General features: G+C 40.0%; 1 protein-coding gene across 3 annotated transcripts in view; it reads right to left on the reverse strand.

Annotated features, from left to right (window-relative positions):
• Window positions 1-25,842, reverse strand: part of ARIH1 (ariadne RBR E3 ubiquitin protein ligase 1) — a 65,181-nt gene that overhangs the window by 17,541 nt on the left and 21,798 nt on the right. Inside the window, exons 2-9 of one of the 3 annotated variants that reach the window (XM_061999268.1) lie at window positions 19,638-19,705; window positions 11,447-11,591; window positions 7,449-7,538; window positions 6,392-6,484; window positions 5,958-6,013; window positions 1,907-1,973; window positions 773-879; window positions 224-266 (exon numbers count right to left, since the gene is read on the reverse strand). In XM_061999268.1, coding sequence (XP_061855252.1) covers window positions 224-266; window positions 773-879; window positions 1,907-1,973; window positions 5,958-6,013; window positions 6,392-6,484; window positions 7,449-7,538; window positions 11,447-11,591; window positions 19,638-19,705 — 669 coding nt within the window. Of the gene's footprint in view, window positions 1-223; window positions 267-772; window positions 880-1,906; window positions 1,974-5,957; window positions 6,014-6,391; window positions 6,485-7,448; window positions 7,539-11,446; window positions 11,592-15,939; window positions 16,008-19,637; window positions 19,706-25,842 lie in introns of those variants that run through there. The other 2 variants (XM_061999270.1, XM_061999269.1) reach the window with 2 other exon arrangements.

Genomic DNA, 25,842 nt, shown 5'->3' on the forward strand with positions numbered 1-25,842 from the left:
GCTGAGGCACTGTTCCTTTACAAGGTCCAACTCCGAGACATCCCAAAGGCATCTACAATGATTTTACTGGTTCTTCTCCAGATATGTTCTAAATAGGTGAACTACTACGCTTCTTTTGACGTGAACAGTCACAAAGCTTGTGCTTCATTTCTATGTCTTGCACCTAAATTGACTTTAAACTTTCTCAAGTCATGCATTTAGAAAAGAACTTTCATGTGCTCACCTTGCATTTAACAGGATCATGCCAGTTTTCACCACAGTTAAAGCTGTAAGTAAAAGACAGAAAAATAAACAAATAGGGCAGATAATTATATTTTTATCCAACTAGGTTAACACTGTGGAAGTATTCCTCTGGGTTGTTTTGCTGAAAGACCAAACCCAGTCCTAAACCAACAGTATACATGTCAAAAAAACCCCAACCCTCAAATCTCTCAGCAGATGGTTCAGAGCAGTATGTCTAAATACACTGATTCTCTACAGTGCCTGCAGTCAAGAATCTCACCTAATCTGAAACCACTCAGCTGAAGGTCATCTCTCAGCAAAAGCTGGATCTGATTATGTCACAGGAGGCCCAAGACAGAGCAACAATTACATTGTGAAGGGCTTTGCAATCAGTGGTACCTAATCCTGGCTTAGTATTTGAAGCTAACCTCGTGTTTCTTCCACCCTCTAAACCATATCCCAAAACAAAGACTTAGAGAATACAGAGTAATACACTTTGAGGGTAGTAAGAAAAAAGCAGTACCAACGTCTTTTACTTCATTGCTCTTACCAAAACTGACGTCCACATTTGCAGCGAACAGGTTTAGCGTCAGGATACTGGACTTTAACAACATGGTGGCAATCTGGGGCTGGACACCACTTTAACAGTCGATTACACTACAAAACAGAGCAAAGAACAACCCAATAATAGGACAAGGGATGCCACACAAGAACACTACCCGTCCTTCATCCCTTTTTCATCCTTTCAATCATGACTTTCAGTCACAATCCTTCCTGTCTTATTAGTCCTCTGCAATAAGAATGCTGTCTTCACTATCTAAGCATTTTTTTCTACTGAAAGAATAAGATAGTCAACTCCTCACTATTAAATGGCTTCTTATGAAAGATGAGGAGTGCAAACACTTCTGCTGAGTTCAAAGCTCACCCAGAGAAAATACTTGAAAAAGCTATAGGGGTTTCCACTGGAAAAAAAAAGGTCAAGTGTTTGCAGTCCCCATCTCTGTTCTACTGTTGCAACAGCCTCTCAAACTGCTCACAAACCATGCACTGCTTTGTAACAGCCCTTGAAGACCACCTCATCACCTGTTCCTACTGTACTGCAGGCAGATACAGGTTTGCACTGCTCAACTTCTGTCAGTCTGCAACAAGTGTGTTGCATTATAATCAAACAAAAAAACGAAACACACAAAACCAAACAACATCCCCAAAAACAAACCCACAGGAAAAAAAAAAATACACATCAAAACCCCAACCAAACAAAAAACCCCAACCCCACTACATGCCAGGCTCTACAGGATCGGCACATACAACTGGGAATTTGTGACAGAGGAAAACACTCTTGCAAAGCACCTTTCTCCAAGTTTATTTTTATTTTGAGGTTGCAAAGCTATCAGTATTTTGCCAAAAGTAATTTTATGTATGGAACAGATCTTGCATTTTCTTTAGCTACAGCTGCTTGCTGTATCTCTATGTCTTTTGTCCTGCAGATTTAAAAAATATTTTCCTACACCTATATCTGTAACTAAAGGGTTACACTGCAAAGCCTTTAACTTGTAGTCACACTTGATTAGAAACTATGCAAAAAAACCCTGCTCTACAGTTATAAAAAAGCCTCATTCCTTTGTTTGGTACATATGAGACAAAAACACGTAGAAGCCATTAAAAACTTCAAATAAAAACTCACCTCTACAAAACTATTGGTTATTAGATGCTGGTACTTTAATTTAACCTTGGAATCTGTGATCAGACGCCTATGGAAAGGGAAGAAATACAGAAAAGTTATTACAGTAGAAAAACTTTTCCCCAAACATATCCAGCAAGTTGAGACAGACAAACGGTTTTGAAGCCTCCTTCTACACTTGCAGCTACTTTTTTTGTAGTTACCTGTTCTCTATTTAGTTGTTAGGTCATTTATTATATTCTTATGAGAACTACAAATGTTCTGTTTAGTTTCTAAGATTAGCTTCAGAATCATACAGAAAGCTCACGTGACTCAAAGGAACTGAACCTCTTGATGTGGGGATTTTTATTTAAAAACACTTTCCTGAAGAGCCCAAGAAACTGAGCAAATAACTTTATCAGTTTGATTTACACTGAAAAGTGCACATTTTGTGTCCAATTCCTTTAAAAAAAATCCTGAATAACAGCTGTGTGATTAATAACTTGGTCAGATCTAACATTATCTGGGTTTCAGTGGAATGCTACAGCTTCAGTTTAAAAGTTAATGTTGTTTTAATCTATATACCACAAAATCAAGGTTGATTTAAATTCAACATCATAGAGGGTGTACCCAACATCGACTAACTTCAAATTAAGTCAGTCAGCTCAGAAATAGGAGACAAGAAGAAAACTAGACAGATATAAATCTTTTTATAGCGTGATGACCACTTTTCTCCTGGACACACTGACCTAGCTGGCTTTTTCAGACTGCCCAGCCTAGATACATTGAAAATAACTGAATGATGTACTGCAGAACAGTTGTATATATGTCTTTCAATTATGGCTTAAGTGTCTTCTGCATATAAAAAAAAATACAAAGCTGGACTAATATGCATTTTGCCATATTTTTCTTTTAAATCATACTGTGGAATGCAGCTTTATACAGGTTGTATCACATACATACATCCAAATTAAAACAGATAATCCATTTAAGGGTGCAGCCAAAAATGAAGCTCACTCCTGCATGTTATCACACCAACATTAATTAAAGAAGAGCGTATGTGATGATATAATGTTGTATAAATTTTATCCCTTAGCAATCTGAGGAGCTCCTCACCAAACAATATGCTAGTTATTACATAAATATAGCACGTGGCAGCCAAAGTCTCAGTGCTAAAATAAAACAAATCAGTTGACAAAGGACCTCATCAGGTCTATGTCCATGGCAAGTCTGCAATTTTGGACTAAAACTTTTTGAAGAACAACAAAAACAATTTTAACTTAAAACATTAATTATAAATTTCATGTTCTCACTCCATATCCTGGAGTTACTTCCAGACATCATAAATGTCATTTTAAAAATTATTGTATTCTGTGTATCTACCAGGAACTTGAATTTAAATCGAGAGTAATGTTGTAACTACTCCATCTTAGCAGCCTCTCCTGTTCTACATTCAACAGTGTGTCCACAGCAGCACTCAGGCCAAGACTGTCAAGAATTTTGCTCTAAATATTGTCTTTTGGCAAACAATACATGAAAACTAGACTAATTGATTAAACTCATTTCCAGTGGTCATAAGCCATACTTTCGGGTACACTCCTCTCTAAGCTAAGCTATAAATGAAGCAATCTCACCAACAAAGCCAGGCTGGAAAAGCATACTGTTTGAAAAGCAAACTTCACCCTTGATCCCTTCTGGCAGCTCAGTTTGGAACTACACAATCTCAAAAATTCATCCAAAGATGGCAGCAATTCTTTACCAGACCATAAATTTTATACTTCTGTTCAATTGTGATCACACAAACATCTCAGAGATGCCAATCAGTGGAACCAGCACAATGCACATCATACGAGAGGTCAAACACCCTCCCATAGGAACTACTTCAAGACCTTTCCAAATTCTGACATGCAGCACCAGCAGTGGTATTTGCAATTATGCAAAGGAAGGTTAACAATGAGGCAACATCCATACAACCAAATGAGATGATTTTCAGAGGTTACTACTAGACTGCTGCCACCCACAAGAAGCAGCTGTTAGACACACTAGTAAAGAAAGCCTGCCTTGCTTATTAGTGAAATCAACAGCTCTGCATGTAGGCTAAAGCAATTACCAGCAGCATTAGCAAGGGTGAACAAAGGATAGAAACAGATTACCTTCATATAGTTTGAAGGTCTTTAAAGACCTCAAAGGGACCCTCTCTTCAATCCTCCTACTTAAGCTCAAAAGCAACAAGGAAAATAAACAAGCTAGCTAAATACTCACAAATACAGCAAAGTGGTATGAATTTTTAAGTTTGGTTTCATATGAAGACAATTCAACTTGAAAGTGTACTGCCTTGCTCAGGGCAAGTACTAAAAAAGCAGCAAACTATTAATTTGGCCTGTCTACTTTGATTTTTCTGACAGATATCAAAACTGATATCTCTCTACATTGCACATTAATCTTAGGTTCCTATAGCTTGGAAACCCAGAGCTGGAGACTCTAAACACCTAAAAATTAAAATTAAAAATTAAAAATTAATTAAAAGACATGGCAGGAGGATGCAGATTCCAGTTTGGACAACTAACACTTTTATTCATGCTATTTTGTAAGATTGACACCATTGTCTGTATTCACTTTTAAAGGAAATGCACCTTCCTTGCCAGAACACACATTCTGGATGTCCCCCATGAAATGAGGGAAAGGTAGACTGTTACCTCCACAAAACGTTTAGTTTTACTTAGACAAAGGGAATTTGTTTGCTTTAACACCTAGATGCCATTTTGCTATCATAGGCCCAGGTATATCTTCACCCTAGGCAAGGGGAAATCCCACAGCATGTGATGCAAGTTGAAGACTGCACAGATTCACACCCATGTTATGGTTTTGCGGGCTATAAAAGCCATGAAGTGAAAGATAAGGATAGTCAGACCTACTACTAAAAGCAAGCCATAGCAACAAAAGCCAGCACACTGCTCTCCTTCCACCCTTTCCTTGCTATTGCTACCATCACGGCCTCCAACTAACTCAGCTAGTCTATATGCACTGATTGAATGGCTTTTTCAAATTGTTGCAATCAAGAAAACACTCAAGAAATTTGCTGCTGAGAGTGTACAACACCACAAGCTGAGTTCACATTCTAGTAAACAGTCTCAATCATGTCACTCAAGGTATTATGCCAACTTCAGTTCAGTTTCCACACACTGAACTCTACAAACCACTCCTCAATAGGGCATGAAAACATTTCAGCTACTTCTACTTCTATCCAGCCTACACTTCATGACTAACAGACCCAAAAATGCAGAGGGATATGCAAAATCGTTAGTCTGAAAGCAATTGATATAAAACCCAGCAAATTAATATCAATGAGTGAGTCAGGCCTCAGGAAGGAAGGAAAAAATAACAGCAGAAGCTTCTATGTAGGTACTTTTTAGCATGAAAAATTAAAGTGAACTTAATCAAGGTTCAGAATTATGAAGGATATTACTCATGCAGTAACATCACCCAATAGAAAATAAAAGGAAGCTGATGGAATTCACTGCTCCACCACATATAGGCAGTCAGCCTACAGCTGGACAACTTAGTAAGCAAAGTGACACAGGCTGACATTCCAGTTTAATCAAATATTGTGTTTGAGCATCAGCTGCTTTCTATCAGAGGGCATAAAACACACCCTACATCAGACCATACACAGGACTTCTTTCCCTTGACTCATACATCAACTATAGCTATAGGACTTGGTGAACCAGTGGGTTGACCTAGGTCGGAAGTCCTAAATTCCTAAGTAAATTAAAGGGACAACAATGCATAAAGTAGTTAAACAGGGTTTAGAAAGACTGCCTGGTGTTTATCCTGTTGTCATGCTGACTAAATTAGTCAAGGAGTCTTCTCTCTGGCTGCTGTGGCATGGGTTTTTCAGAGCCAAATAGTAAGTTAAGAGACAGACTGGTATCAAATTAGACAGTTCAAGACGAATCTCTCTCCGCTGCCTTAAAGCCTCTATGAATTTTTTTATCAGTAGTACACATTAGAATAGCATGAGTGACAAAATGGAAAAAGAGAGGAAAGCCAAGAGGTAGCAACTCATCATACTTACATAACTGTATTGTCATCAACTAAGATATCACAGCCATGAGCAGGGCATGAAATGGTCTGAAAAAAAAAGGTCATAAAAGGAACAGTGTTTATCCTATTTTTGCACCACAAAGAATTCCAAGGCAACAGATTTCACTACAATCCATAGCAAAAATAGTACATCAGATCTATTATCACATCCCAGCTGTGCCACTGCACACAGCACCATTACCTCCCACCCAAAGATGCCTGGCACAAACTCCATATTGTACCCCCTCCAGCTACACCCATGGCAATGACTACAGCCCCCAAGGTTTTGGGGCTTGAGTTTTGTTTTGCTTCATTTTTTTTTAAACTTTAGTGGAAAAAAAAAAAATCTCCCTTCTCTTTCTCTCTCCTCTCCAACACACAGAATGTTGAGAAATAAGTGATGAGGTAGGCGAGTTGACATTTTACCTGTCCCATGCCTTCCTCCATTATTTTTGTAGTTAAATATTCACTCCAGCACTGCATGCAGAACTTGTGTCCACACTCTAGACCAGTAAAGTACTGTAATGACAAAGAACACAAGACATTGGATCACTTAAATCACATGGATTCATTCAAACCTTCTGTCTTTCCTGGTGCTGTGCAGTTTATCCCATCTTTCATCCCCTACACCAAATTTGAGATGCTACTATTCAGTTTGCATCACCACCACTACAGAACACTGCCGACACAGCTTTAGTCATGCTTTCAAAGGGAGACTTTAATCCCCTACACTAGCAGTAACGAAAGGTGTGGCTGACATTTCCGTCCTCCCTGCCCAGTTAAATTGATCCTTGTTTTGGGAGTACATACAAAACATAGCTTGGCTCTCCCCAGTTTTCCTCTTGCAAATCAGTAAAACAAATTCAATACCACCAAAATGGTCATACTTGTAAGATGATACAGAGTCTTCTTTCCTCCTATTTTTCCATTTGTCTTGCCACCGCACATGGCTGCTGCCCAGAAGTCCCAGAATATGCACAAACTAATTTAGTTCACTCTTGTATAGGGAACAGTAAGTGATCAGTGAGCAGTCTGCATTACTGGGTGAGCACTAAACAACGGAAATAGAAAGAGTTGTGTGCACTCATGCTTGTAATGCTTATGCATAAAGTTTGTCAGCTCCCTTGGTAAACTTCCTCCTGAAACCCAGATGCTTATCAGACCAAGACACTAAAGATCCTAATTGAGAGGTGTAAATTACTAAATAAAATTCAATAATGACTAGCTGCAGCAAACTGTAACAATGACAGCTAAATCTGCATTTGCATCATCTACACAGAGTATGTCAAGATACCATCTGGAACTGAATGGTTATACAAGGGGTGGAGAAGCAAACACTGCCAAGGAAAGACCAAAATTAAGTTACTTTTCTCAGGTCATCTTTATACCCAGTGCCAGAGGCACAGATAAACTATATTTAAAATAGTTCACTTATACTACTGTGCAGGTTATTATCATTTGATGGCTTTGCTTTTCCAACTACCTTATTTTCAGCCAATAAGATAAAACAAGAGCTCCACCCTGAGATATCATCAGCTTCTATGAAGCTCCAATCAAAGAAACCTGAAATCCTCTGGAAAAAAAAAAAAAATAATGAGAGTCCATTTTAAGAAAATAATGTTCTTCCCGAACTGCTTCCTTGACCATTACAGACTCATCCAACACTGGTATATTAGCAATGTTACACTCATCTTCCCACACAGCCTCACCATTTTGTGACTCACCTTCATTTGGCACTCCGGCCATCAACAAGGGCACAGGTTTGAGCCTGAGGCTTGGAAATGTGCCATGACACTGCTTACAGCAGGCTCAAGTCTGCCTGCTGTTCCCACAGCCCTGACAGAGAACACTTGCCACCATCAACAGCAGCAGTAAGATGGTTCAATTTGACCTGACCAGCCAGCGAGAAGTGAGCTGAGTATCTGACTGCTCTAGATAGATACCCATCCAAACCTTTGCTTTCATTGGCAAAGAAAAGGTGTTTATCCTGTCGGCACCATGGCTCAAGGAGAGAGAAGGCTGACAGCTAAGCTACAGGGTACACAACTACACCAACCCCAAGATTAAAAACAAAACAAAACCAACCAAACCACCTTCGAATTTTTAAACCGTTACTGAGCCCACTAACAAGGTAACTGATGCTCCATAAATACTGTTGTGCCCATGTGACATCCTTGGAGATGCAAGGTTACAATAGAAAAGCCTTAACATCTGTAACTGTGGTGCCAACAGCACACAAACTGAATACAACACTGAGTTTTCCCAGATCTATGGCTTCTCCATCAGTGATGGGAAATAAGCATAAACAAGGGAATCATCCCTTGGGGAGCTCAAATACTACTGCAGTAGGCACATAAAGAAGCACTACAAAATACAGGTAACGTCTTCATTTAAGACTCATTTCACTTGTTTTAGGCAGTCCAAAGCTTTGCTAAATGCCCACATAAGAGACAGCCACCAGGCTTCCATTCCAGGCTGCAAAGAATTCAGATTATCTTTCAATTAACTTCTTTACTTTGAAGGAGTTTCCAAATATTTTTGCCTGACAGCAGATATCAAGTAAGCAAGTAAAAAGGCCAACATAAAGTCTTCAAGTGCAATGGGTAACAGCAACTTTTGAAACTGCATGTTGTCACATGAGACAACTCTAATTTCACCCTATCTGTACTCATCAATTACTTTCCTTGGGAAGCCAAGAGCCAGCAACAGCATGCTACCATTTGATACCTGTCCCTGCTCTTCGGGCAGCATTAAACTGATCAAAGAAGGGATCAGATGCTCCAAGATGTGTTGTCCGTGGCAGCCTGACTTGGGCTTTCTTTACTTCAGTAACGGTGATAGCACCAACAGACTAAAGTCATCTGTTTGTCCTTAGAACAAACAGTTTGTCCAACAGCATGATGTTCCCCAAACACCTCCACCCCAAAAGCCTTGCTTCTCAAATGGGACTTGAAGGGTGAAATTCAAGAGAGGAGGCAGGTAAAGCCATGACCCTTGTAATTCCTGTCTTTACGAGTAAGGGTTTTGCTTGAAATAACTACTGGGACTTGACACCAGCTTGTGGGGACACAAAGAGACTAAAAGATCTCCCTGAAGTTTTCAAACCACAAAGGCATAAGGCTGCCATGAGAGCATCAAATGCCTCATTTTGCAGCTGCTTCCCAAAATCTGAAATCCCAGTTCTTTGGAGATGACAAAAGAACTATAAGTTCTTCCCAGGGTAGTGGGAATCTGACCATTGCAAGAAGATTTAAAAGCAGAAATTTTAGGTTAGGTATTAAACATTACTTATCCTAGAATTTATGACTCACATTGACCAAAACACCTTCAAAGCAGATGGCTTACGGTTACCTTAGCCAGAGACACTACAGCTTTTCACAAAATACATATCCAATATTCGTTTTCCTATATGCTCCAACATTTATGAAAGGTGAAGAAAGAGAGGTTCCCCTCAGCTGACTCAACTCAACACCAGCAATACAGAGAGACCACTGATCACTTGCAACATCTCCAGGCTCCAGATAAAACTACTAACAACTAGGCCACTACTATTTTTAATATGCTACACAAACTACAAAACCAAGTATTATTAGTGTGCTCTGTGCAGTTCTTCCCAGTAGCCAGAAAGCTGTTTCCCAGGCAGCACATGTACCCCTAAGCCAGAAGAAAGGTCTGTCAGTTGTGCCTACTGATCCCAACTTACACAGCAACTACCTTACAAATGGGAGAACAATACATTAAGAACAAAATCTAAATCTGAAGTTTCCAAGAGGATATTTTTTCTGGAGATGGACACAAAGATGCTAAAGATGTCTCTTCCCATTTTTCTCCCTCAGTCCTTCTCCTATTGTCATTTGAAATGTTGCATAGCCTAAAATGAAAATTATTTCCTTACTACCTGATGTGGAAAATCTGCAGTGATTAAACATTATTATTTTAGTATAAGGTAGAGAGCTAAACAAATTTCTCAAGCTTGCTTTACTTTTTGAAAGCACCTCTTTATAAAAAGTAAGCAACAATTTTCCTTTGCAGCTATTCTCTAAAAAGGAAGTTAGTGCACACAAGGCTTAAAAGGAGATGCACAAAGTCTTGTGGTTACTGGCTCAAGCGCAACATGGATCTTAACACCGAGAAACTCAGCAGCCTGAAATTGACTTTTGCTCTGCTCTGCCTGTTCCAGAGCAAGGAAAATACCTGCAAGTCTGACTGAAGCAAAGTTACTTCAGTCAAAGCTACTCATAAGCTCTAAAGGTCATAATGGTTTCTATCTTGCTGAAAAGCAAGTTTGTAAAACACACCCAGAGCAAGAGTGGAAGCCTTGCATAAGGGCTATTTTACTTTTTAAAGGTCAGGCAGACATTACAGTGCTTTGGAGGATCAGGACTGGGAATTGTAGGTTCTAACAAAGAAAGAATTCCTCACGTATGTCCATACCCTGACTTTTGGCAAAACCATTAATAAACTCTCGTATTTGGGCTTTTCCACTAGTCTTGTTTTCTTCTAGGATCTCCCATCATTATGGTCTGCCTCTGGAATGTCACAGCAAGTTGTTGAGCTGTGCAAAACACCACAGAAACCTGGACCTCCAATTACTGCATGATGAAGTTTAGTGTTTGTCAACAGCTCCAAGAAAAGGAACACCATCACAAATCTTACCACAAGTTAAAAGACTAATTTAGACCCAAAGCAAGCATTTCTAATCTCTGATTAAGAAGGTATTGGATCTTCATCATGTTTGTGGCAAAGATATCCATATCGGTTGTGTTCCTCGAACAGCACTTTATTTTGCTTCTACTCAGTTTTATTCTAGGCTTTCTAGCTTGACTAATTGTATCATTGCTTACTACTTTCATAAACTCGTCTCCTCTGTTGTTATTCAATTTAAATAAATCCCCATGCCCATCACGATTTCCACATATTTTTCTGTCTTCATTTATCTTTTATTTGCATGTCTCAACTGCTATCTGACCTTTGTAAAAAATAAATACATAAATAAATCACTTGAGGTACTGCTTGCTTCTTTTCTGAATAACTTTACTACACTCCTTTTGAGACTCCAGCACACTCAAAGGTTTTTGGAGAGAAAACAATTTCTTCTGAAATACAATCCTATTTCAGATAAACGAATATTGTTTGAGGCTTGTTTCAAAAAAAAGTTTGTCAAATCACACTGTAAGAATTAAAGAAAATGCATAAAGCACTACACAATTCTGTGGTCTCCCACTGCATTGCCCGGACCAGCTGCAGCACACAATACATAAGGTTTGGTGCCTGGAGAAACAATCTTGAACACTGTTTTTGAACACCTATGCTACAGATTAGAAGATTCCATGAAAAAAACCAAAATCTCAGGTTAACTTCAAAGGCTTTTTAAAAGTACTATTGGAGAAGTCCTTGCAGACTTCTGCTCAAGATGTTCAGTTTCAGATAAGGTCTAGGGAGTTACTGGTAAAGGTATCACCTTGTCTGCCAGATACTCACCGAGTTTGGGTAGTTCAGATAGCAGATCTGACAAGGCATATCCTGGGCTGACGATCTTGTGTTCATCTGGCGCGTTCGAGACTTCTTACTTGGATTAATTACATGACACTCTGCAAAGAGCTTCTCCAAGTTACCATCAAAGTACCTGCATAACACACATAAGAGAATAAAAAAATTAACCACCTTCCTTTTAAGTCACTTGGGAGGTAAATGTACAAAGCTGGTTTTAACATTTCCAACACCATACATCCCTGTTACTTTTAACAAACTCTTAACTGACATAATGCAACACAGCTCTAACTATGGAGGTGGGTATTAGTCAACTACACCATTTCAGAGATTCTGGCCGGACTTGCACACTCCTGAAAGTTCAGGTACCTTCAATTCTTTACTGTATTATAAGTAATTCATGATTCTCCACACTGATTGCTTTGCATTAAAACTCCAGGTCAAGAAAAACTAGAGCAAGGCTGTCCTGCTTCTCAGTCCAGGCATCAAAACACCTCCCTAAAGCACAGGTGTGATGGCCTCAAGTTCAATTCTCTCAGCTTAAGCCTTCCATTTTTTCCTAATATTCTAACGACTAAAACATTAAAGAGAATGCAAGAAGCAGTACTCAGTCATAGTTTGTGATTCATCAGTTTCCTAGGTCTCATACTTTTGTGCTTCCCTTTGTGCACTAAGTTTACATTAAGCATGTACCAAGAGGTCTTGACTTCAATCTTGACACTTCCTTCTCTGATCTAAGGAAAAGTGCATCAGCAGTCAAACGCTTGGTTCAGCTGATCAAGCACTTCAGTCACCTCCAGCATTTGGGAACAACTGCTTCTAAGTCTGCACTCTGATCTCCACTTCAGCTCCAATTTCACTCTGAGCATCATGTCCAAAGCCTGCACAGTCCATCCCTTGGGCCAAAATCCTATCCACTTGTAGATCTTCTGTCTCCAGTCAACCTCAGATATTTTAACAGTCTCCAAAAAAAAAAAAATTCTGGGTTTACAGTGCTTTCAAAAATTAGGTATTTCCCAGAAAGGATGGTGCAAAATTGATTGGGGGAGAGACAAAAGAGCACTTTCTATTTCTCATTCCCTTAAGGAAGACTAACCACTAGTTTGGTTTACAGACTTATAGGAAAATTCAACTTGGTGAAGAGGACTAGATTTGAAAGAATCATTAGTAGGCAAGGTCAGCCTGTACCAGTATCAAGACACTACACACCTTTCCCCAGCCTGCAGTAGCTGCGAAGAACTAACCAAATCTGACGATTAACCAGCTTAAACTTACATGCACAGACATCTCCTACTCAAATCCAGTGAACAAGGCACTCCTCTCCCATCATCAATTTATATCAAAATAAAGTGGCATCTACCTATGAAAAAAAACCCGCATTTGACCTTAGTACAGTTACTAAAATTTAAGATGGGCAAATTCACTCCCAGCAGACAACTGTCCTTGTAGTTATGCCCAAAGGCAAGGTTAAAGTTGAAGAGTCTTTACAAAGTACATTTAAACTCATAAAAAAAAGAATCCGCTGTCTGCCAACAGACAGAAAAGAACCACAACTTTCTGCTGGAGAAAGAAGTTACCACATCTTTCTCCTATTATTTACTACAGTTTTTGAATGAGGAAAGACTACGAGACCTGGGACTGTTTAGCCTGGAAAAAACTGAGGCCCCTATCAATGCTTACCAATACCTGAAGAGCACGTGTCAAGATGACAGGGCCAGTCTTTTTTCTGTAGTGCCCAGTGACAGGACAAGAGGCACAAGCTAGACTACAGGGAGTTCCACTTGAGCACAAGGAGAAACTTCTTCAGTGTTCAGGTGAGGGAGTCATGACACAGGCTGCCCAGAGATGTTCAGGAATATCTTTCTCTGGAGGTTTCAAAACCCATCTGTAAACATTCCCATGTGACCCAACTGAGAACTTCTTTTAGCAGGGGGTTGGACTGGATGACCACTAGAGATCCTCTCCAATGCTCACCATTCTGGAATTCTAGGATTCCGCATGTCTCAAAAATTGTGGAACTTGTCCTGACATCTAACCAAAACACTTCTGGCTCGATGGCCTTATGCCACGGTATTTCCCAAAAGTCTTAAGTCCATAGCAGCTCCCTTACAGTACTACCTAAAAACAAGACTTACAATTAAATAGGGTTAATTTCACTGCTGGTTCATATGTTTATTGATGCAGTTCATAGGTCATAATTTTCTAGACAGTGAATTTTGAAAGGAGTAGTGAATTCTGGCACTGCAGCAACATAGAAGGCTTTGCCACTGGTCTTTAACGTTAGCTCAGGGATTTAGCTCAACTAAGTTATTTTGTTTGCCTTCAAGATTAACTATAACTAGAAAACTTTAACAAGTAAATTCAGTACAGTCCCATTAGAGGCAGTATTTGTTTAATAAAGAGTCATGGATAAACATTAACTCCATAGAAGTTTTCCAGCCTTCAAACTGTCCTTACGTGCAAGACATGCTCTGTTTGAGATGATGTAAAGACTTGGGTGCAATGTTTGAAAAGAAAACAGTTTTGAAGACAAATGCTATCATGCTACTTGAATACTTGAGATTCATGGTCAACTTCATGCTTATGGATATACCAAAGATATTTCTAACGGTGGGCTGTTTTTTAAGGGTCTATATCTGCATCAGGAACTTGCCTTTACCACTTGCATCATACAGTTCTATTTTCACAAAATCTCTGCAAAAACTACTTTTCTGAGCCATGACACCTACTGCCCTACACCAAGATACATAGTCAGAAAGTCACCAACGACTGCTTTTCACCTCCAAATGCCTATCCCTTCTAAATACCACAGAGTGAAAAAGAACTCTAAAAAGCACAGAAGAAAATTGGGATCTCCCTCAAAATACACAGTTACAATGGATATTCAAGAGTAAAGTCCAACACCTCTCTAACTGCTGCACCACTCCTTATACAAATACTGAGGCCCACATCAGAAGACTGTTCCAGTTCTCTGTTTAGAAGTGAACCTTAACTCTGATTACCATATGTTTTTTCCATTTACCACCACAGATCATCCATTTAAGCAGATCTCCCTTTGCCCTTCCCTAGTTTTTTTGGTCAGAGGATTCATAAGCAGCCACTAACATCCTTTCCCAACAGAGCAGATAATGTACAACATTTCTTCACTTCCCTGTCCCAGCAAACCCTCTCCGCCGGTTTCCATTTCCATTCACCTTCCTTAAACTCAAGGTCAAAATATATGCAATTCCGGTTATTATTTTACACAATTTCACCTATATTTTTCCTGCAGATACCTCACTTAATACATCCCAAACAATGTCAACCTTTCTCCAGAGCTCCTTCATGTTAGCAGCTTCATTTTAATCTGTTAGAAACCCCATATTCTTTTTCATCTCTCTGCTGATGAGACTTACCATGTCACTTTGTACCACTTTCACTGCTAGGACCCTCACAGTTGCCTGTTTCCTTCCTTTGTATGATGTCTAGATTCTCCTCTGAGGTAAACAACTCCAAACAGATTTGTGCCACGTCATTAACAGTAACAAACGTTCATCCCAAAATCAACAGATAAAGGACTTACTAACAAGTTCCATGTAGTCTGCTAGTTCCATTTTGAATAAAATAACTTTATGCACACCATACTAATAGCTGAACCCAAACATATGCCCCATATTTTATGTAATACAGTTCCAAACTATCGTCTGAGCTGTGAAACATAGGAGAAAAACTCTTCAATTGCCTCCTCAATTCCTTCACAACTCCAAGGTTTTTGATCTTTCCTCAACTTCTCAATACTAAGAGTTTGCTTCTTGGTAGCTTGGTCCATATTTCCATCTTAGGGAGGAACACAGTATCTTTAACAGCCTTTTAAATACTTTATCCTCTTCTCCTTTTGCAATGTAGGTAACTAGCACTTTTGATTCTCAAGAAATGTTACGAGAAACATTATGGTCTATTTGAATCAACATTAGACTCTTAGCTCAATATAGCTGACTTCAATAACTGGTTCTAATAGTTTTTCAAAATTCATTCTTTTAATCATAAACAAAGTTGTTTTCTCTGCTACTTAAAAAATGAATACACACACCAGTGAACTATTTTCAAGTGTTTCAGTAATTTCTTCACTGCTTACTAACACCAGGTCTGCAATAGCATCAAGCAATTTTGGCAGAGGAATAAAGCTGTCAACTTCTTTATTTCCTCAAAATTCCCTCCTGCTGTTGGTAACTACCTAATCACCATTTTCTAGACATAATCAAATCCTATCCAAGAGAGTACCAAAGATAAAAAGCTTCTTCACTGCTGAAAAAAACCCTTTAGTACACACTTTAGGATATTTACTTCAGTGAAAGAATGTTTATGAATGTCAGAGAATCAGTAAACTCACAGTAAAAGCTATCTTCGCACCAAAATGCCTGTCATGCACAATTTTTCACCTGTTCAGTCTCTGCTGAATAGTGTTAAGTACTTATTTGCCTAAAGGAAAGCAGCCAGCCACGTACCTATAGAGAAGCATTAGGCTCTGAATTCAAAGAGAAGAGGCAATCTGGGCCAGCCGCCAAACCACCATGGTCATCCTGGCATCTGTCCTCTGAGCAGAGGGAACAGAGACATGTGACCACCAAGATAAGCGCCTATGAGGAACTGCAATACCTCTGTCTGTACTTTCAAGGATTAAATTGGGCCTTTGGTTACATGCTAAAATGCTTTTTTTTAAAAAAAAAAGAATGACGAATAGAAGGCACATGAAGCAGAAGAGCTAGTTGCATTTTACTCTCTCTTATGAGGAGGTTCTTCCCAAAACTCCTCTCAGGAGGGACAGATGCTACCAGACATAACAAAATTGGACAAAAAAAAAAAACCCACAAACTAAAAGCATTTCCATCACTTATTTCTGAGGTTACCTGATGAATCTGAACCTGTTAGTCTCCTGTCTCTATTAACCAAGCTTGTGAGATAGAGCAAAACACATTTAATATCCTTATTCCCCAAAACAAATGCAGCATATCAGAAGCAAAACTTAAGCACTTCCTTCACTACCCACTTCCATCCTACAAAACACCAGTTTTGCTGTTGGCCACAGTCAAACAATTAGCGCTTCACCAAAAAATAAATGAAGAGAATTAAGACATACTAAGAAGTTATTCTTAAACAATTGAGAAAATAAATTAAGATGTTTTCATGTTTAAAACACAGTCATTTTCATCTCACTAGCTCAGACCTCACCACATTCACCATTTATTTAAAAGCTACTTTGGTTTTCTGCATTACTACAGGCAAAGTTTGATAAGGCTGCCTGTTAGGCCATGCTGACTCACCATGAACTAAGGTAAAACAGACACTGGCTAGGTACTGTAAATATTCACCATTAAGCAATTGAGTTCAAGCTTTGACTTGGTGTGAAATCAAGCACCAAAAATTGCACCCAAACACTACATCTTACCAAGCAATAAACCCCACTCAGGCAGGAGGTAACAATAGGAATTTCCCATGAAATCTTCCTAATGGTTATCAGGAGTACAAGAAGGCAAATTCACAGCAGTTCATCTAAAGTAAAGCCCCCCAGTAAAAAAAAAAAGTCTCTAACACTATTGCAGAACAGTCTCATTTGGTGTGAAAAAGAGCACTGTGTGTAAGCACTTTTACTTGGTGCCTGCAAGAAGTGCAATATCAGCAGTTACTTCCTGCTCCAAAGCAGAACCACTGCTCTGGCCCCAGGATCAGCTCTGCCTGGGTTTTACCTGTACAGCAATGGCTGCACATCAACTGGCAAGTCAGCACACAAGTCCAGCTGACAGTGAGCTAGCAATGGCAGACACAAGGCTTCCCAGTCAGATGCTGAAGACAGAGTGAACCGGTAGTGTTACTTAAAATCTAAATCTGGGGGATTTTCCCTTGAAAAATTAAGATAGTGATTAATTTTGCCCAGTTAGAGCATGCCTCTCCATCTCACTATGAATGTTTCCCAGTGTTTTTCAACTCATTTACTGTAGCACAATGGTGCAGTTAAGATTTGCTGGACACACAAAGTCAAGCAAGTCTCAAAAATTATCTGCATTTTGGAACTATAATCAAATCTAAATTAGGGCTTAAGCAGCTTGTCATAGTCATCTCAATGAGAACCACCTCTATTTTAGCAAAAAGAGATGATACCTAGCTAGCTCATGGCATCTTTTCCAGTTCCATCACCAATTCCAACTGATTGTTTTGCATCTTGGTTTCTCAAGCGACCACCTGTCTCCCACCCTTGCCTTCATCTACTACCTCAGCAATGACAGACTCTTCTTGAACACTAAGAGCCACCTCCCAGTCTCTTCCTCAGCCTGATTTAACAGAGCTGAGCATTAGCGGAGTGCTACAAAGAGCTTCATGGAAGCCATTTGGTGAAGAAGTGATGTAAAGCAGCAGCAACTACTTGACAGAAAACATTTTAGCATTTTTCTAACACAACAGGACATAAATAAGCACCAAAACTGTGACTAGCGTGCCCCAGGCCTGAATAAGCAAGGGTCATGTGTTATATTACTCACAGGGACAATCCTATAGAATTAAGGTAAGTATTTTAATGAGCATCTACCAAAAGTAAATGTTTACCTGTGGACTTTGTAAATATTTATGTGCACTTAAAGTGTGGTTTGGTCAGAAACCCTAGAAGCCTTAACAATACCACCTCACATGGAAGTTGCTGACTCTGCCCTCTGGAAAAGAAAAAAAAGAAAACCAAAAAACCAACCCAACAAAACAAAGCAAGCTCACTTTTTCTTTTTAAATTGATAGTAGCCTTAAACAAGTGTCCAGTGAGAATGGAAGAAAAAAAAACCCTACTGAATAAAAGAATGATATTTCAGGACACTTATGTAGAGGAGGTATCTCAAAGTGAGAGAGAGGCAACTAAGAAGAATGAACTTTAGCCTGACCAAAAGAACCAGCAGAAGAAAATCAAAGAACTGAACAGATGCATATTAGAGAAAGAACTAAATCGGAGAGCTTAACAGTTGTAGTCAAACAGCTTTAATGTGACTATATTTGTAACACAAGCTTCTGTACTTCCAACTGTAACTAAAAGAAGTCAATCTCTAGAAAATAAAGCAAAGACTAGGAAGCTTTAAAAGATACAATCATTTCAGAAAAAAAAAAAAGTCTAGGCCAAACAAAATGCAAGAGATACCTGAGCCAGGAGCTAAAAGGTGTCCATTATCCCAGGACAGTAGAAATTTTAAACTCAAAAAATAAACTCTAAAATAGACTGAAAATCTGTTGCTAAACAGGGTTTTAGTCTCTATAGCACAGAGACTTAGGGTTTTTCAGTGGTTTTATCAATTCAACAGCAGTACCAGCAGTTGTTTCTGTTAACAGACTAGGAAGCATCCTATCTCCTCATACTCCCATCAGCAGGCAAATGAAAGGGCAAAGAAAGTAAGTTAAACGGATAACTCTACCAGGAACCTCCCCACTCATTTGAGTCTCTTAACACTTGTTAAGGACAGTAAAGGCCTTAAAGACCTGTATGTCCCTGTACCACCTTTACTGCTCCTTCTGGTCGAGACTAATTCAACTCACAGCTTCTACAAGTAAAATGAATTCAGCTTCCTCACATTCTCTTCAACGATAACACTGATATTAAAAAAAAAAAAAATCAAAAAACCACAGACCACCACAACAAACCAAGTGCATTACCACTGTAGTTGGATTTTGCCTCCACTGTATAACAACAAACTATCAAAAGTACCTTTCCCAGCAATGTTCTTCAAGAGTTGGAAATCAAAGATGAGAAGCAACCACAGAACATTCTGCAGTGCCTGACAGAGGTAAAATTCAAGCCAATAGGCAGGCTAGCATGACAGGCAAGAAACAACTAAACCCAAACTGGAAACAGTTGCAAGGTAACAGGAATCTGTTCCTGTTTGCTTTTTTCCAAAAACTTAAAATACTGTGCCAGTAGGTATTAAAACTGGAGGGCACTCCTTCCTCCGAGTGGCAACTAAGTTCCAAAGCTTCTCAGAAGTCTAGTAGGTATTAGTAATATTAAATCTAGGAGTCACTTTTAACTGGTAAAGGCTGCTAAAAGGAGGATGTTCAGAGCTGACACAAGAGATTCTCCTGCTACCTACCATGCATTCATTCATTGTAATTGTAAACAGATAAACATTTCCTGCAGGTCTGAAACAAAATGTGGCTACATGCTAAGATGGCTGCTCACCTTTCCATCAGCTTCTCTTTATCCCAGTTGAAATGGCTAAGTAGTATTCGAGTGATAGTCGCTGGATTCTAGAGAAAGAAAAGAAAAATAATTGATAAGTAATTGCTTGAACAAGTTGGTACACTGTTATGAGAACACTGAGCAAATGGGGAAATCGGTGTGTCTGATATCATCTGTGCAACAATACATCTGTGCAGACCAGAAAGCAGTTTGACTGAGAATCATTTTTTTTTAAACACTCTAAAGCAAAATGTCAATATAAAATGAGAATACAGTTGGAGACTTACGGAACAGGTTAGTTACTACCACCATAACAGATGCTTAAGTGCCAATATCTCCATGTCCAGCATGCTTATATAATTTAAATATTCATGAAGCATAGGAAGGGCTAATTACCATCCTCCTACCCTTTTTTGCCCTATCTTCCATACTACTTACAAAACAAGAATATTCCTTGTTTGCCTCAGCCCAAATCACCAAAACACTTGGGCTGAAAACTCTCTGAAAGTAACCAGTTGCCAGCTTAAGATAAGTCTGCTTTGAAGTCCCCAGTTGTTCCTGAAGCACTCAAGATCCAGAAACCACTATGCAATTATATAACAAAGGAAATAAATACAGCCTAGAAAAGTCAGAATAGGACCAAAAATAAAAGCTGTTTTTCACATGTATACAAGTTTTTATTTGAACTAAACCTGTGTCATCAGTCAAGGTTACTGATAGTTACATGATAAGAAACACAACAAACCACATGGCTTCTGTTAGACTGCAGAGCCATGTTTCAGCTCCCTAAATCTAAACTCTCTGGGCTCAGTCTTAGGACCATTTGCATGCAACAGAAGCAAATGTAAACACTGAGAGCAGCTGTGTGCTTTGCCATTTGACTCCAAAATGGAAGTTTGCCTTAGGACACATTTTCAGTGGAAGCTCTGAAGCTTTTGAAAAGGAAGACATAAAATAGCAATGTGATTTTCTGAGCCTTCAGGCTACAGCTACAACTTGAAGCTACCAAAAGCCAATATTGCCATTCAAACCAGTAATCCCACCCCAACCTTACTCTCAACCACATGCTTGCATGTCCTCCAATCACTAGTCCATGCTGGTATGGCCATCTTAAGTAGAAATACTGCAAATTACTGTCTCAGAAATTGATAGGATTTTTTTTTTCCTTTAGGTTGTTTTTTCACTGAATCACTTCCCCAGTCTGTTTGATTGCCTGACTACATAAACAGATGCATTAGCACAAGGGAGAGGGTAGGAGGAGAGAGCAGGGCAGCATCTTTCAGCAGTAACACCAATAAAACATTCACTGAAATAAAGCCCTATGGCCAAAAACTAAGCACAAAGAACTAGTCCTGTAGTTTATACTATAAAAAGTGACACTCCTTTCCTTCTGCAGCATGTTCTTACTCTTACTAATGCCAGGACAGCTTCTTTGAGACATTTTTCCAGCTTAAAAAGCCCACATGGACAAAAACAACTTTAGAAAGACCCCCAATATAGTCCATGTGGAGTCCCATAAACAGCTGGAATGGTAAATCTGCTACACAGTATGGTGCAGAAAACTCAGAAATCAGTATTGTCAAACACTCTGTATTGTGAAAACACAGTTCCAGTCCATACTCAAACACATCTCCAGGGCAATATGGATCCAAGCTCAAAAATGCAATGATACAGGAAGGTGCTCAGCTGACAGTCACACATTAGTGGTCACTATGAAACACTGAGCCAGCAACCCAACCTTCAGCTTGCTAGCAGGAGCCTGGGCAACAGCACTGCAGCCTCCTGCTAAAGAAGTGTTCCCACTTCCGGGTAGATTTACCCATTTCCTTGCATCAAGGCAGCGATGGTGCAGCTCTGGGACAAGCCACACTAGTTCAATGCTTTGTTGTTTTACTCCAACAAAGCTCTCAGCCAAAGCAGCAATGCAGAAACACCGAGGAGATAACCTAAGGCATAAGTGAGAGGCTCTTCAGGCAACAGGGTGATCTCTGCACAGTTTGTACCTCCTACAGAGCTGCATCCTCACTTTTTGCCCTGGCAGTGAGACTGACAAGTTCTCTGCCCAGCTAACACTGCTGCTACACAGGAATCATGCTAAACCAGCATGGAACTCCATTTAAAGGCAAGAAAAAAAAAAATCCAGAATAAGCTTTCCAATACAATCAATCCCTGATCCAGCCCAGCATGCAGCAGCACAGAGCCTGTGCCAGCTCTGCTGACATAAGGGAACAAGCAATTTAACTGTTTCTTAACTGTTTCAAGTCAGTCCTGCCAAGACACTGTATGGGAATTTAAGGGTCACCAACAAAAGGTTGCTCCAGCTTCAGGGATAAGAATTGCATTCTCTTTCAAGGCGTAGTTTTTAATCTTTGTAGGTTACTTAGTATTTGGGCCTCCAAAACATTTTTTTTTTCTGTAATATTATCCATATTACAGAGCAGCATCTAAAGAAGCTTTTAATAGCTCACTTAAATACATATGCTTCCTAAAGAGAATTAATCAAAGATGAAAACACATTTAGCAAACAAACTGATCTTATCTCTAGATTATCTTGATTATGATACCAGCTCCTACAGTCAGTACAACTTAATAAAAACAAAATTACAACTTAAGACAACTCTTGCCTTAGATCAACAAGTATGTTTATAAACATACCAGGCAGATAGCACACACAGGTTTCTCCATGTAATCCTTCCAGCACTCCCACATATATAAAGCACATTACTCGAACCCCTCACCTCTGTCATGTTCTAGGACTACAAATGAGTTTCAGAAAGTAAAGCGTGAAGCTCCTCTCAAATATAATAAATATTCACTCAGCCCAGAAATCTGTCAAATGCATGAAGAAACAGCATTTTCCTAATTTCTCAAATACTACCATTAAAGTAGCATTCAATTAGCCTAAAGTCTTGTCGTGTCTTCTGCTACAGGAGCCCATTTAGCCACTGTATGTATTAAGACTTCTGGGAATAGCATATTAAGTGATCAACAGGTAAGAGGCAACTGAGGTAGTGGTCTCTAGCTGACTTTAAAAAAAAAAAAGAGACAAGTTCTTCCTGCCCAGAAGGATAAGTTCTAACATAGTAATAAGGATCACAAGTGGTTTGCAGTGATTATCAAGTGCAACAAGGCAAATCCAGCACATACTGCTCAAAGAACATACTGTCATGAAGAACAAGAAGGTCTCATTTCATTTGCAGCGTCTACATTTTCCCAACTAAGTGGCACCACAGCTTTCCAAAACAAATTCCCCTACATCAAAATCCATCCAAGCACCCCAGCATCATGAAAAGAAAGCTGGTTTTCCCACCACAACAGCAGTGTACAAAACATGTTATTTACAATTATACTCTAGAGACCAGTACATTTGGATCAGTATATTATAACACAAATACCATCTGAGGGGTACTTTTACCAGCTTGCTGGGCTTCAGATTCCTTTATCATAGAATTGTGGGGGTTGGAAGGGACCTTTAGAGATTATCTAGTCCAAACCCCCTGTCAAAGCAGGTCCACCTAGGTCAGGTCACACAGTAACATGTCCAGGTGGGTTTTGAAAACCTCCAGAGAACAAGACTCCACAACCTGCCTCAGCAGCCTGTGCCAGGGCTCCCTCACCCTCACAGTAAAATAGTTTTTTCTTATGTTTAAATGGAACTTCGTGTTCCAGCTTCATCCCATCACCCCTTGTCCTGTTGCTAGATACAATAGAAAAAAGGGATGTCCCAACCTCCTGACACCCACCATTTAGATATTTGTAAATATTAATTAGATTCCCCACCCCACTCCCCACAGTCTCCTCTTCTCTAGACTAAACAGCCCCAGTTCCCACAGCCTTTCCTCATCAGGAAGATGTTCCAGTCCCCTTAACATCTTGGTGCCCTGCACTGGACAGAATTTCCCTGTCCAGAATTTCCCTGTCCCTCTGGGCTGGGAAGCCCAGAACTGGATACAAGACTCCAGATTAAGCCTCACCAGGGCAGAGTAGAGGGGGAGCAGAACCTCCCTTGACCTGCTGGACACACTCTTCTTGATGCATCCCAGGATGCCATTGGCCTTCTTGGCCACAAGGGCACATTGCTGGCTCATGTTCAGTTTATTATCAACCAGCACTCCCAGGTCTCTGTCTGCAGAGCTGCTCTGCAGCAGGTCAGTCCCCAGCCTCTACTGGTGCATGGGGCTGTTCCTCCCCAGTGCAGGACTCTGCACTTGTCCTTGTTGAACCTCATGAGGCTCCTCTCTGCCCAACTCTGGTGAATCAGCCAGTCCTCCCAGTTTGGCATCATCAGGGAACTTGCTGAGGGTACATTCTGTCCCCTCATCCAAGGCATTGATGAAGATGTTGAACAAGACTGGCCCCAGAACTGATCCCTGTGGAACTTCACTGGCCACAGGCCTCCAAACTCGATTCCGTGCCATTGATCACCACCCTCCCAGCTCTTGATCCACCTCACTCTCCACTCATCCAAGCCACACTGAGGATGTTATGGGAGATAGTGTCAAAAGCCTTGCTGAAGTCAAGGTTGATGACATCTGCTGCTCTCTCCTCATCTAGCCAGCCGGTTATGCACTCACAGAAGGCTGTCAGGTTGGTCAAACAGGATTTCCCCTTGACGAATCCATGTTGACTCCCCTTGATATCCATCTTTTCCTTCATATGTTTAGTGACAACATTCAGGATGAGTTGTTTCATCACCTTTCCAGGGATGGAGGTGAGACTGACCAGCACGCAGTTTGCTGGGTCTCCTTCCTGACTTTTTTTGAAGACTGGAGTGACATTGGCCTTTCTCCAGTCCTCAGGCACCTCACCTGACCTCTGTGGTTCTTCAAAAATGATGAAGAGAGGCTTAGCAACCACATCAGCCAGCTCCCTTAACACTCTTGGATGCATCCCATTGACTTATGAGTGTTAACCTTGCCCAACAAGTCTTTAAGCTCATCCCCATCCACCAGGGTAAGTCCTCCATTGTCCAGATCATCCTACTATCCTTGCTGGACTGGACTTCCTAAGGGCCGGCCTTGGCTGTAAAGACAGAAGCAAAGGCGGCATTCAGTAGTTCAGCCTTCTCTGCATCCTCTGTCACCTTTGTGTTCAGCAGCAAGCCCACATTCTCCCCCCTAATCTTCCTTTTGCTGCTGATACACCTGAAAAACCTCTTCTTGTTTTCCTTTACTTTCCTGGCCAGGTTTAATTATAAAACGGCTCTCGCCTTCCTGGTTGCACCCTTATCTTGTCCAATTCTGTCTTTAGTTACAGAACTACTTGTTCAAAATATTAATTTGGGGAAAAAAAAAAAAAAAAAAGGACCAGCAGCATGACAAGCTCCTACCAGAAATAGGCAGGCTTTCTGCTTTCTCTGCTGTCCACATCCAAGATCTAATATTTAACACTTCACTGATAGAGAAGACAAGGATTAATACAACTGCGCCCTTGCTCATATGATGCATGTGGACAGCAATACAACCTGAGCTGGCAGAGAGGCAGCACTAAGAGGCTTGGTTTGCATCATGTAAACCACAGTTAAATACAAATGCAAAAACCTCTGGCATTAGGATTTTTCTAATTTAAGACAAGACACACCAACAAGGCACCAGGTAATAGCTGCTCTACATTAATTGCTTGCATGTACACCCTTACCTCACAATTAATTGAGAGCAGCTACGAAGGAGTAAACCTATCACAGTGAGAGGCTAGCTGCTCCTCAGCAGCTATGCCCTGTAACTGAGTCACATGACATTAAAATAACACTGAAATAATCTGATGTTTCAACCTCTATTTTGACACTTGTTCTGCTACAGCCCTCTATCAACTCTGCTGCTGGTGTACAAGCCCTCAGCAATTACCTCTGGATGCTCATTCTGCCCAGCACTGCTAAATTTAACAGAATATTCAAACAATGCTAGATTACACAGCACTGGTGTGTTGTAGTATCTATTCTGAAACAGGATGAGCTTCTCATTTCACATGCCAGGATTGACTCTTACACCACAAAGATTAGTTATGAACCGGCTATGCTACAGCTCAGATGAGATTACTACATTGGCTTGAAGCTACAGCAAGGAGAAGTGTGCTTTCACAAAGGGTATTTGCTGTTTGCAAAGAACAATTTTAATAGGTTGAGCAGCCAGAAAAGGAAGGTGAACAAGGGAAAAGTGGACACATTGAAGTGCTTTGTTTTTCTCCAAACATGATTTGATGAAAGCTG

The sequence above is a fragment of the Colius striatus genome, chromosome 7 (assembly GCF_028858725.1).
Source record: "Colius striatus isolate bColStr4 chromosome 7, bColStr4.1.hap1, whole genome shotgun sequence".
In the NCBI taxonomy this organism is placed as follows: Eukaryota; Metazoa; Chordata; class Aves; order Coliiformes; family Coliidae; genus Colius; species Colius striatus.